This window comes from Tetrapisispora phaffii, chromosome 3 (genome assembly GCF_000236905.1).
Source record: "Tetrapisispora phaffii CBS 4417 chromosome 3, complete genome".
Lineage (NCBI taxonomy): Eukaryota > Fungi > Ascomycota > Saccharomycetes > Saccharomycetales > Saccharomycetaceae > Tetrapisispora > Tetrapisispora phaffii.
In genome coordinates, this window is record NC_016522.1 from 990,623 (window position 1) to 1,004,660 (window position 14,038).

A 14,038-nucleotide genomic window follows, 5' to 3' on the forward strand; every position below is an offset into this window, starting at 1 on the left:
CAATCCCTTCATTACCACACAGCCACATATATATATCAGACATGCACTGCACCTGCCTCATCGAATTCGACTGATCGATAGTCCTGACAGCATATTACATTAGTAACAATGATTATATTGGGTGTACTTTAATGTATTTCTGTTTGACGCGTCAATACTTTTCTTTTAATTTCAAGTTTGACGCGTCATGTGTCACCCGGCTGCAACCAACAACCGGGTAAGAAGCGCTCAATTTTCCAACATTTTTGGAAAAGAAGCAATAGTATACGATACAGCCCATAACAATAGGAAACCAAAGGATAAGGATGAGTGATTACTAGTTTATTAACAGGGAAATGTATCCATTTGTAAGATGTTGAGGACTCCATGTTACATATATCGAGGTGTCTATATGGTCCAGTTGCATAATTTGGAGATCTGGGAAGATCAAACTACTTTAACTTGCTCCAATCCCCCTAAAAGATATACGTATTCACATATAAGGTAGTGCTGGTATCAGGGACATCGAAAAGCTATTCCAGGGTTGCTTATTATCAATTAGACATTTGAAACTATTTTTTCATTTGGCAATACATAACTATCCATCATTTATCCATTGAACTCTACTGTAAAAAAGGTGTTGGGAATACTTTTTAAGTTGGTTGTCTTCGCAAAATATATTACACACAGAGAGAAATGTCTACTGTTAATTTCACATCAGAGCAAGAGAAAGTGGCTTTGGAAGTGTTATCGAAAGAGAAACATGCTTTTTACGACATTCTGAATGTTCAAAAAAGTGCTGATAGTGTAGAGATCAAAAAATCATATAGAAAACTTGCTATTAAGTTACATCCCGATAAGAATCCTCATCCAAAAGCAGGCGAAGCATTTAAAGTAATCAATAGAGCTTTTGAAGTCCTGAGCGATGATGAAAAGAGAAGTGTTTTTGATAGAATAGGTAGAGACCCTGACGATAGAACTGTGCCGGGCGGTGGTGCAGGTGCCGGCAGTGGTAGTGGATTCGAGGATATGTTTTTCCGAGGTAATGGAGGTCATCCTTTCCAACGTCATCCAGGAAACGCAATGCCACCAGAGGATATATTCGATTTTTTGTTTAATATGAATGGAGGAGGCAGTCCATTTGGCGCACCATTTGGTGGCGGTGCCACTACTTTCACATTTGGCGGACCAGGTGGCTTTAAAGTTTATACAAACGGTGGTGGAAATGGCAATCCATTTTTCCAACCGAATCGTAGCCATCAGAGAAGAAGAGCTGCTCAACAACCACAAAATGGAGATCCAGCTGAGAGAAACGATGTTTACGATACTTTCCGTGTCATACTTCCATTTTTGGTTCTATTCCTTGTGCCTTTACTAGAGAGATTACTGTTTGGTTAGGTCACATAATGGCTGGCATATAACATCAATCATCCTGCATTATTTCATATCGTTATCTTACGCTGTTTATTATATATACTCATCGTGATTATCATAAATTTACTTTATATAACAATACGTAAAGTTAACATAGTTAAAATTTATTATTTACAATTATCATATTAATATCAGTAAATATTCATATAAAATGCCTTTTCAATCATTTTAATGCACAACAAGTACAATATATCCTGATTGATTATACAGTAAAATGCATATGCCAGTTTTATATCTAGATGTGCCCTAGAGTGCAATAATAGGTGATTTATTCAAGACTTTGTAATCTTTGTTCAACAATTGCTTGTATGTCTTCAGGTTTTTCTCTATTAAAGTTAAGTTTCTTCAGAAGCTTTTGTCTAATGACTGATGAATTCATGACTTTATTTTCTTTCCTTGAGCCAAATGTCTCATTAACGCTAGTACGTCTTATAATTTTACCACTTGGAAGAATCTCATATTCGTTTGGATCATATTGATCTGGTAAAAATGAGCGTTCAAAGTCTATCGAATTGATTGAATTGATAGAGTGGAGATCATCATCATTACCCAAAGCGGAACCAGCGACTTTATCATTTGATTTATTCTTTTCACCGAAAACTTTGGCTTGGTACCTCTTGAATGAATTCGGATCCTTTTTCCAGGTCCATCCTTGCTTCATTTCATTATAAGCACCGAATTCTAAAGTTTTCCGTATATCTGATCTTTGTTCTAATATAGCAAATGTATCTGCATCAGATGGACTAATCAAAATTTTAACAGTTTTATATACAATGTGTAATGTGATTGTTAACAACGATAGTACCAATACACTGCACCAGAAAGTAATATCACGACCAAAATTATGAATAAATCCGTTGGGAACATCGTATATGACATCATTACTATTTAAAACAGGAAGAGCCACTAGCCATATTAACCAGCCTCCGCATGAAATGATCACAGATGCGAATGTTAGCCAATTGCGATTATTCATCTCTAAAAATTGAGCCTTAACATTGACTAAAATCACAATCGCGGTGAAGTTAATGCTACCTAAAGGGTAAAGCGTATTATCTTTAAGTGCTGAAAATCCGTATATATAGATACCCAAAAAGCCAACTAATAAAGCATCAATACCACCTTGAATCATCCATTGGCTAACAATAAAAAAGTTAAATTCTTTTGATAACCTTCCAGTTGCATACAACTCTGGTACAGTTAATAATGTTGCTGGTCTTAAATCTTCTTCAAACATACCAATACAAAGAACAGGCAGCGAAGTGAATAATGTGTTAAACATTGACAAGGAAAAGGACTCGTACAATGACGTCCCTGAAAAGAGAGTATATTTTTGAAAAATCACTTGAGTGAGATAGAAAGCCAATTCTTTGTAAAATGTACATAGAATGAACTTACAGGTTCGAATATAATTGTACCTTCCATGGACAAGTAGTAATTTCAGTAAAAATCTAAACTGTCCTATTGAAAAATCAGCTGTTCGAGCTGCCTGTAACCCTTCTTTACCAGCTATACCAACACCAATGTCAGCAGATTGAATCATAGCTATGTCATTTGCACCATCACCGATCGCTAATGTAACTAGATCTTTCTTGGTATTTCTAATATTAGTCACTATAAGAGCTTTTTGCGAGGGTGAAGCACGACAACAGATAACTGAATCAGTCTTTGTACATAATTCAATAAAAACCGCCATTAAAGTTGGATTGCTCTCATACATTGCCAAAGTAGCACCGTCAATGACTAAAACACAATGCGCTATACTACCAGAGTCAATTTCTTGCGAAATGGCATTTAATTTTGACAGAATATTACCGTCTTTAATAGTCAAAATAACTACAGTTGAATAATCATAAATTAATTTACACGAATAACCAATATTAATGGCTGTTTCTCTTTTATCACCAGTTAGCATCCACATTTTTATACCTGCCCTACGAATTTTTTCTATTGCTTCTGAAACCCCTTCTTGTAGTTTATCTTCAATAGCTGTTGCACCTAACAATTCAAGTTTATCTTCTATCTCTTCACCAACAGCTGCAATTTTAAGAGCTCGATCGATTAAAGATGTTTTAGCTTCATTATAACGAATCGCCCAACTATTGTATTCATTATTAGGTATCCACTTATAACTGTAGAGTAAGGTTCTTAAACCTTCAGTGGAAAAATCATCCAATGATTGAAGCGTTTTTTCCAATACGTATTCTTCATCATCGAGCAACTCTTCTCCACCAACATAGTCCATTATGTCTTTTTCAGTAGTTATACTTGTCGTTAATTTTTCGTATATTTCATTCTCTCCTAGTTTACTACCTTTATCGATAATACCCGAAGAATTGTAAGATGATTTATAATCTAAGGAAGCTCTATATCCGTATTTCTCAATTTGTTGCTGGTGAATAGATAATCTGCTCTTACTAACGACTGCATCAATTTCTCTAGAAGGGCTATTTACAACGTCTAAAATTTGATCTAATGAGTCAATTTGCATTTCAGTATCAAATCTATTGCTTGATCTATTTTTCGAAGATAGACTGTGCTTTATAGCATATAATCCTAAACTACCCCTTGCTTCGGATGCCATGGAATTCCGTAATCTGTTAGAGCTGATGTTATCTTCTCCTACAAGTCTCTCTAGAGACCTCCTTTGGTCAATAATCAATTCTGCTTCTGCATCTTTCCTATCTCTTATATTAAGATCTGATTCTTCAATTTTTTGATGAACCAACCTTCGATTTCTTAACCTCTCTAAGATTACATTATCAGCACCTTTACATATTAATAGTACCCTATCATTATCTGATGGCATACGGACCAAAACAGACATTCTTTTTCTTTGAGAATCAAAGTCAATATAATTCAAAATCTCAAATTCCTCAAGTATTGGATCATTTTCAAACCCATTCGGATACATCTTAATTGTCAAAATAGATGAATTCTTATTTATGACAACATAACCTAATTCTCTAGCTGCTGTAATGAGCGCTAGTTCGTCAGGAGACGATGATTGGTATTCTATTGCATCAACTTCATCGTGGTCAAAAATATCATCTTTATTAATTTTTTTGGGCAAACAGCTATGGCATAGAGCTAAGGATAGAATAAAAAATTTGGCCTTTTCTGCAAACTTGTTAGTGGGATTGGTCTGAATAAATTTAATTAAATCAAAAGAAGTTTTCATTTCTTGTGTATGTTCCATGATACTCGAAGCTTCACTGATTTTGGGGGTAATTCTTTTGAAATTCATTTCATTTTCCAAACCAGACCTAATTTGTTTTTTGATATCAATACTTTTTTTTGCTTGGTAAAGGGATCGCATACTAGGTCTTCCTGTAAAAATTGCAGCTGAGTTTCCTTTATATTCAATCGATGGTCTAGGGCCAGTCATAGCATTGGCATATGGTTCATCATCTTCATCTTCATCTCTTATATTTATAGTTCTCTCATTTTCGAAATCAAATTTCCTCAAAAGACTTTTATTTGTGACAGATACAACATCAATTTCCGCATTAGATGTAGTAGTATTAACCTCATTTACATCGTTACTTTGACCAACATTGTTATCATTATCTGTTATGTGCAACCAAGAGGAACCATATATATTAAACTTTCTAAAAAGCATTTTATTATCCGTAAGAGTCCCTGTTTTGTCACTAAATATGTAAGATACCTGACCCAGCTCTTCTAATATAGTAGCGGCTTTTGATTCACATGGGGTATCGGTTTCCTGATGATACATATCAATGTCCCATTCCATAAACTTACTTTGCATGACTTTGATAATTTCCATGGTAACATACAGAGACAGTGGAATCATAGTGTTATACATAATAATAAATGCCATTATAGAAGGTGCGACTCCAGCATTTTTTTCAAACAAATACCATGCCACATTGCCTTTTATAGATTTTCTGTCTCCCAATACATGCCCATAATATGAAAAAAAGGAAACACATGCTACTACTACGATCATAAACAAAACAATTAGATTTATCTTCCTTTGTAGCTTTGGAGCTTTAGTTCTCGGATTTTTTAATGCATTCATTCTAATTTTAGTTTCCTCTCCTGTAAACATTACCATACCAACTACAGTTTTAGTATTTCTTAAAATACTTCCTCTATAAATTACATTATTTGGTCCAATTGGGTATTTTGAGAACACTTTTTTATCTGGTTCAAATAAGTCTACTGCACCTTCAAAATTGTACAAATCTGTATTCGGATCTTCCAAAATTGCTTTGGCATTTATGTTAACTAGACCACTGACTGACCTACAAGTTTTATTAATTTTCGAATGGGGTTGCTTAAGTTTCAAGTTTGTTTCACCATCCAACGCCATAGTTTCAACGAAACATTCATTATTCGTATTATCAGATGCTAATAATAATATATCAGCTGGAATCCAGTCATCTTGTCTCAATAGCACAAAATCTCCAACTTTTATATCTTTCCATGGAATATCATGTTCTTTCACGTCGTATTTTTCCTTTAATAGTTTTAAGTTTGTAAAACTTTCATCTTCTTCAGCATTATTTGATTTTTTGTGATCATTAATTCCTTGCGGTAAGTATCTAGTATCAAAAACTCTATTATCCACCATACTTGCACTATATTGAGTATTTTGAATATATGTGTCTTTGTCATTATTTTCCATAGTATCAGTCCTAAGAACAGTTGCTATATGATTATTTTCTTCTTTATCAAGTCTGTGTCTTTTATAGTCATCCCAACCTTCTCTGGCCATAGATATTGCCATAAATACGCATAATGGTACAATTGTTGTATATCTACCAGTTGTAGACCAACCTGGAATCATTTGCAAAATTGCAATCACAAAGAAGTAGACGTTAGCAAGTTTCGAGAATTGAAAATATAACTGCCTAGGTAAAAAAGAAAAGATTGAATATCTGGAAGATCTTATTATATTACTGCAATATGGCTTGTTGAATCTTTCATCAATTAACAGTTGTCTTTTTGGATCAGTATATTTTTGGTATTCAAGTATATGTTTGTAATTTAGAGAAATTGGGATGTGCCTACCGTTCTTCGAATGTACATGTCTGCTCCTATTCAGTATCAGATCCAGCATATAATTTAAATAATCAATAAAAATATTATTTTCTATGTATGCATATATTTCATCCAAATCATCATCGCTTTTATCGTTTGATTCTCCTTCGTCTATCTCAATTATTTCGATTTCATTATTCATTATAAAAACATCATCACGTTCATTATTGTGTATAGCAGCTCTATTTTCTATAACATTTTTATCATAATTTGTATAGTCATCCATTACTTTATAATTATCTGTGGTATTTATATTGAGCTGAATCCCAGCTGGATCTTCATTTTCTTGGACAGATGAAAGCTCTATTGAATCATTATTAGTCTCTTGAAATTTTTCAAATAGGTTCTTATTAAATAATTGAGTTCGTAGTGAATCTGCTCTCTTTCTTTTGTCTTGAGAATTTACCATGTTTCGTATTCTATATTCTACTTTCTAACCAATGCAAACTATTTTTGATGTTATTATGTGTGGAGAGGGGCTGAGAATTCTTACTACCGACGTCCTGGTTAATCCAAGCCATATGACTGCAGTATGCAAAAGGATGATAATAAATCAAATACTATATCCTATAGTAACTACAGCTGCTATATTAGACTGTATCTAATATATCTAATGCACAATTGCAAATGATAAGTTTCAATTTTATATCTAAAAATATCTTGTATATAAACTTTTTACAGGGACCTTTTTATCAATTGCTCGTAACCGGTTAAGGTTAAAAATTTACAGCCTGGAGAAAGGCAAGGGACAAGCAACAATTATAAATAAATAATGTAATTTATGTGATATATAGCATGGAATGGTCGATAAAGTAGTTAGGTTTAATAGTTGTGGTGTATTTATTAATTATAGTTTTTTTTTACTGGTTTGATGTCCTCAGATTGAAACTCGGGATATAAACGAGTCTTCTGCTATGTATGCATATATATAATGTGTATGTAATTCTGGTCACCGTGAGTCTTGATTTGGGAAATAGTTATAATAATGAGATAGTACAACAGATTGGCGGCTCTCACATATATGCAAATGTCATAAATACTTTGTCTCTTAAAATATCTTCAGCTGTAATTATAGAAAACTTTCAGTTATCTCAAATGTGTCAATTAGTTTTCGCCAAGTTGGCATATCAAGTTGGTAAATAATATGATGCTGTTGATGTTCTCTTTTGTTTCCTTCTTCGATTTCTTGTATTTTACTATCCTTCTTACCTTTCGGATTATGTTCTTTGATTAGAAGGTATGGAAGACCATCATTTTTGTCTTCCTCCATTATCAACTTACCTTCTTTAATTAAAAAACTTGTATAAAATAAGTTCTCGATAGTAGCACTGAAGGAGTTTGGATTAATGACAAACTTAAACAAATTAATCCGATTCACCTCACCATCTTTGTCACAACCTTCTGGATTCTCATTTTCGTTGTTATTGCTCTTACTCTGGAGCTTTTTCTTTAATTTCTTAAAACATTTAATAACCTGTTCTGGTGTGGTTGTATCTTGAGTTTCTGACAGTGAACTAGACGTGATTTTATCAACTGTAGTTGCTACAACACGTCCATTTAATAAACTATCGTTAATATTTCTCTCTGGAACTGCCCTAACTTTGGGTATGACCGAAAATGGACCTACAAAATGACCAGTTGTCGTAGGTTTCTTGGATATGCTATCATATAGAGCTCCCAATTTATACCAATTAAACTGCATGAAGTCATTATAGTTCGCAAATTGTTTCAAATACTTTTGCCTGATTGCTTGTTGTCTGAATTGATCGGTTCTGTCATTACCAAGAGAATGTATTTGGTTCGGACCTATATCCTGTGTATTATCACTATCATCTTCGTCTTCATTTTCATTTTCCAAATCAATCATAGTATTAGTAACAAAAACAGGTGCTTTTATATCATTCTCTTTAAAATAATCTTTTAGCATGTACTTCTTGCTACTTTTCAGTATGTCATCTAAATTAACCAAACTTCTTGTATCATCAAATTTTAGATTTCGCACACTCAATTCCGCTAATTTACTGATATTCACCATAGCTTTTGCATCATGAGCCAATAGACCATTGTTTCTTGTACCTTTCACTTTTGAAAACAATATATCAGCAGCCTCTAGGTTTTCAAATGCAATATTAATAGCGCCAGTTCTTGCAACACGGACTAAGCCATTAGTCATCTCTTCCTCTAATTGTTTGTATCCCTGTAGTACTGTGTAATCATCCTCTGTTGTGGCATTATTCTCCTTTTCGATATTGGTTTTAGTTCTTTTATTTTGTGAGCCAGTCAATGGCTCGTCTTGACTTCTTTTGGACATAGATAGAATAAATCACTTGCTCTCTTTGAGGTTTTATATAATAAACAAAAACAAAGCAGAATGTATGTAGTCAAGAAGTTTAAGATGCATTATTATAATATACAACTACCTAAAATTTTCGATTGCAAATCCTTTATTATATATTTGTAATTAAACATTTAATGTATGCATTTGAATGTCTGTTTTCATTTTGAGATGCCTTAAGCGCATATCTTAATATTTAAGCATACCTAACATGTTGTCATAATAACAAAAAGATTACAATATGATAAATTATGTGATTTTGAGTTGCAGAATATGAAATATAAGATATAAGATATACAATATTCTACGTCCCTATATATGGTATTTATTTAAATGTACTTTTTTCTTCATCTGTCGTTTTTAAGAAAGATCGAATCTTGCTCCTGAATTGATTGCGTACAGTAATTTTTGTTTTAGTAGTGCTTTATCTTGATAATTTGGAAGTTTCAATAAATTAACACATGTAGATGCTGTGGGAAGTCTGTCCTTATCTGTTCCAGAATTTCTAATACCAAATTTTGGGGTTAGTGATCCAAATCCTTGTAAAGGTCCCCTTGGCACTGAGGTCACAAATTTTATGAACTTCACTCTTTCAGATGGTTCAAAATCTGACAAAGTCTGCCAAAAATCTTGGATTGTGCGATCATTTTGCTCAAACCCTCCATATATAGTGTTTTCACGTAGATCTTCCAAATCAATATCCCTATCACCACCTGATATTAACATTTGAAGTTCGACTGGATTAAATATCTCCATCCAATGAGGTGCTATAATCATATTCATGCCTTTCATGAAATATAAACACGGAAGATATAGTTGCCTGTTTAATTTGAGATCAGCAATGGCAAAAATATACTGTAAAATATTGGACTTAGTGACTTTTTTAGTTGATCCATTTGGAACTAATTCAATAACTTTTTGTCGATTGTTTTCATCTGCAATTTCAAAAGTCAATTCTAATGCTTCAACTTCATTTGAATCCATATTCAATAACTTAACTAAATTTTGGTACAGAACGTTATCCAAGCTTGACAAATCATCAAATGATGAAATAAGTTTGTTTGAGTAATTTAGAATTTTTTTCATGAAAAATTCTGTAAATTTCACATCTATAAGAACTCTATCATATAGACACTTACCGACAATTTTACCCAGAAATAATATCAAATTTAATTTAGACAGTGTCACATTTGGATTTGGATAAAGTTCATAGTTATCGTTAGTTCGAAACAGTCCATATTTATCGCTATTAAACCCTTCTTCGGTAACACTAGTCAACAGTTCTTTCGAAATACCACCTCCATCTATACCAGCTTCAGGTCCAAACTCATTTACAAAATTCACTGATATCTTAGACTTTAATTGTTCACCTACGTTATTGTAAGCATTATATGCGTCTTCTAGTAAATTTTCTCTAGAAATACTAACTGTAGGCACCCCTTGTTCATTTCCAGTATCCCATATAGAGAAATTGTTAGATATATTATAATCTGAGTCTAAGCTTAATCTGTGCTTATCAAAAGCAATAAAGGTATAAAAGATATCCACTCGATCCTCAAAGGAAATAAAAAATGGTGTCTTTATTAATATTTCAAATTTTTTAAACTGTCTGGCGTTTAGGTTGATACTTGAGTCATTCTTCATAATTTCGAAAACATTTATACTGATATCACTTGAAATCCCAGCAACTTTATCTATCATATGTTCATCACTAGTTTGTGAGTGCGTCAGAATATATTCCCTATAGAGCTTTTCAAAAATCTCTAGGCATTTAAATATATTGACTTGTAAAAATTCTTTATCATTTGAATTCCAAAACTTTAAATCTTTATTAGTAGCACAAAATTTTAATCTGGTATCTCTGAGATAAAGTTGTCTTAGTAAATGTAATGAAATATCAATAGTCTGTTTACTATCGGTATCAGGTTTCGGGTTCCATAAAGTAACAAAAACATAATCTCTTAGTTTAGCAGAGAACAGTTTTAATTCCTTTATGGTGATAGTTTTTCTATTATTAAGCAATTCTTGGTCTGTAGTTATTAGTAAATAAACCTCTATTAAATGTATGAATAATATGAAAATAGGCTCCTTAGTTTCAAATGTATTCTGTGAATTATCAATAAGTTGGTTAAATATTGATCTTACGAAATTCTCTTTCGCTAATATTGTAATTAAAATGGAGTTTTCAGTTTTGAAACATTTTGCTAGAGAAACATAATTAACAATTGTGTTTAATGCATCAAATTTATTCGCTCCCAGATCCATGTAAGCCATAAGTTGAGATATGTAATTGCTCTCAAACAAGATATGAATATCCTTTAGATCGTTATAATCTGCTGCATTAAAAGTTGATAAATCTAAGTACTGTGCAATGAGCAATTGTAAAGACCTGTTACCCCTTTCATTACTATATTGAATGCAGATATTGTTCAATAAATGACGATTATCAACAATGTGTAATGGAAATATAGCATATTGTGCTAAATGTTTATAAAATGACATCAAGTTATCAGATGTTTTTCTGATGTCACTGTGAAGACAAAATAGGTCCAAGCTGTTCGGGGATGATAATATATTCCATTTTCTAATAAATTTGCTAACAGATAAAAATATGACCTCACTTGTAGAATATGATGTTAATAACATATTAGTTACTTGCGAAACGAACATTTCAGACACTGGAAATCTTGGATTCAGATCATTGAAGGTTTCTATTATTAATTCCTCGTCACCGTCACTGAAACTACCTAATATTTCTAGTAGCTTAATATTATAAAACGAATTTTTATAGCTCAGACTATAATTATTTGATACAGTTAAAATATATTTCAGATCATCTTTACTAATATATGACAGTAGCCTTCTACCGAAAATAGGGATTAGATGAACTAATATTGTTTCATCTTTAGATTTTAAACAAGTGTCTAACACCGATCTCGTATCTCTGACTTTTCTTAATACATTCTGGATTATTATTATAGCATTTTGTTCTTTCTTTGCAAGGGCTCTTTTCTCTCTTTCCTTTTGAGCCTGGGCCAGTAACTCTTTTTTTGACGCCCTATTATTTGTACTCAAGTTAATATTTCTTCTCTTCGATTGCCCATTAAAATTAAACATTATGCAAGTGATCCTCAGATCTCAAAGAAAGCAATGAGTCTGTCACTATTCTCGAATAAGGCTCTGATACATTTAAGTTTGAATTAACTTCTTTATTTTACAATTGTTCCTGTTCCTAATATATTAGTAAGATATTGATTTTTGGTCTTCAATTTTTCAATTTTAAAAGAAAGGCATCCCTCATCGAAATAAGATATAGATAAAAGGAATAGCACACGGCCATACTCACTTTGAAGATAGAATAACATAAGAGGTCGATGTATTTGTAATAGATTGTAGATTGACGGTACTACCTTAGCGTGCTTCAAGGATGGTTAGCTATAGACAATTTCGAAGTAACTTTAAATATTTTTTATTTATATTTATATTTCGATTATTTAATGCATGCATAACACATACATATTTCCAAGCAGATGAATTCTGGCAATCTTTAGAACCTGCTCATTTAAGAGCTTTTGGGTATGGTCATCTCACATGGGAATGGAAATTTGGTTTAAGGAGTTACGCTTTCCCTCTTTTCTTTGAGATTGGTTATCGATTATGCTCATTATTGACTGTAGTAATAACCAAGCTGATAGACTGTCTGATTAGCATCAATTTAGGGTCATCTTTGATTGTTGGTTTAAATATATTTGATATGTCTAAGCCATTGGAGGATCAGATTGAATATTTCTTGGTTTTATATATACCCAAGTTGATCATGGTTGTCTTAGCGACTATAGGTGAATTTTACACCATAATATTATCTAGAAAGCTATATTTGCTAACTCTAGATAAGCAAAAAGATATGAAAGGACAGGGTGCGTATAATGTAATGAATATAACACTTATCTTTACATTATCTAATTTTTTCAATTGTTTTGCCATCACAAGAACATTTATAAATTCATTTGAAATGGTACTAACATCCGTGGCGTTGTATTACTGGGATTGGACTCAAGGTAAATTAATTAATTCAAGATCTTATTCATTTTCTCTATTTGTGGCAATATTTACTTGCTTGCAGAGGCCTAGCAATGGCATTATCTGGATCGTCTTAGGTGTTTGTCTATTAATCAACCTAATCAGTCAAAAAAGATACCAGGCAATCGTTGACCTGGGATTAAAAATAGCTACCGTGTTTTTTGTTGCCTTTGCGTTGAATACAATGATAGATTATTACTTCTATAGAGAGTTGAGATTTCCAATCTTTAGATTCATTCAGTTCAATTTCACAAGTCCTCTATCTACATTTTATGGGATATCTCCTTGGCATTTCCATATATTCCAAAGTGTTCCAATAGTATTAGGCTATTCGATTCCATTTTTCACCTTTGGCATGGCATCTAAATTAACAATATCATCACAATCTTATGTACAAGATCCATTCAGCGTGATTAAATTTACTTCGATAATAAATTTATTAGCATACTCATGTTTATTGCATAAAGAATTTAGGTTTATCTACGCTCTCCAACCTATGTTTACGATTATATCAGTATTTGGATACTTAAAATTTCTGGAAACGTTCAAAATGTCACAAACTAAATTATTCCGGTTATTAAAATACGTCGTTCCTGCTGTTGTCATTTTACTGTCATTTACTATTTGTAAATATCATGAAGCTGGAAGTATTGATGTCATGAAATTCTTACACAATGAAGCAAGACTAGAGAGTGTCGGTTTCATAATGCCATGCCATTCCACACCTTGGCAGTCGTATTTACACCGAAATGATATTAAAGATTTATGGGCAATTACATGTGAGCCCCCATTGCACCTCTTAGTAGAGACAAATGCTTCTACTAAGTTAGAGAGTTATATGGATGAGAGCGATATACTCTATGATAATATACTTGCCTTTTTCAAAGAGAATTTCTCAAATAGTATTTTCAGTGAACCGATCACTAGGTCTGTCAAAGGTGAATATAACCATGAATGGCCTGATATTTTAGTAGTATTTGAGCATTTAGATGACATATTTTTGAAGAATTATTTACATGGGTCGGAATATAAAGAGTACAAACGGTTCTTCAACACACTGTCCCATTGGGACCATCGTAGAGAAGGGGATATAATAGTTTATAAAAGAAATGCATAAATAGATTTAAGTTAAATACAAGA

General features: G+C 32.6%; 5 protein-coding genes across 5 annotated transcripts; 2 read left to right on the forward strand and 3 right to left on the reverse strand.

Annotated features, from left to right (window-relative positions):
• Positions 1-675: 675 nt before the first annotated feature.
• HLJ1 (type I HSP40 co-chaperone HLJ1) lies at positions 676-1,377 on the forward strand (the record flags this gene model as incomplete). The annotated part of the gene is made up of 1 exon (XM_003684995.1): positions 676-1,377. One exon carries the CDS (start codon positions 676-678, stop codon positions 1,375-1,377), a length of 702 nt encoding a protein of 233 aa, XP_003685043.1.
• Positions 1,378-1,681: 304 nt separating this feature from the next.
• Positions 1,682-6,892, reverse strand: DNF3 (aminophospholipid-translocating P4-type ATPase DNF3; the record flags this gene model as incomplete). The annotated part of the gene is made up of 1 exon (XM_003684996.1): positions 1,682-6,892. The coding sequence occupies one exon, from the start codon at positions 6,890-6,892 to the stop codon at positions 1,682-1,684; it is 5,211 nt and encodes a 1,736-aa protein (XP_003685044.1).
• A 660-nt stretch (positions 6,893-7,552) lies between these two features.
• Positions 7,553-8,794, reverse strand: NSE4 (Smc5-Smc6 complex subunit NSE4; the record flags this gene model as incomplete). Its single annotated transcript, XM_003684997.1, has 1 exon — positions 7,553-8,794. The coding sequence occupies one exon, from the start codon at positions 8,792-8,794 to the stop codon at positions 7,553-7,555; it is 1,242 nt and encodes a 413-aa protein (XP_003685045.1).
• A 384-nt stretch (positions 8,795-9,178) lies between these two features.
• HUL5 (ubiquitin-ubiquitin ligase HUL5) lies at positions 9,179-11,935 on the reverse strand (the record flags this gene model as incomplete). The annotated part of the gene is made up of 1 exon (XM_003684998.1): positions 9,179-11,935. The coding sequence occupies one exon, from the start codon at positions 11,933-11,935 to the stop codon at positions 9,179-9,181; it is 2,757 nt and encodes a 918-aa protein (XP_003685046.1).
• A 310-nt stretch (positions 11,936-12,245) lies between these two features.
• Positions 12,246-14,015, forward strand: GPI10 (putative glycosylphosphatidylinositol-alpha 1,2 mannosyltransferase; the record flags this gene model as incomplete). Its single annotated transcript, XM_003684999.1, has 1 exon — positions 12,246-14,015. One exon carries the CDS (start codon positions 12,246-12,248, stop codon positions 14,013-14,015), a length of 1,770 nt encoding a protein of 589 aa, XP_003685047.1.
• Positions 14,016-14,038: the final 23 nt, after the last annotated feature.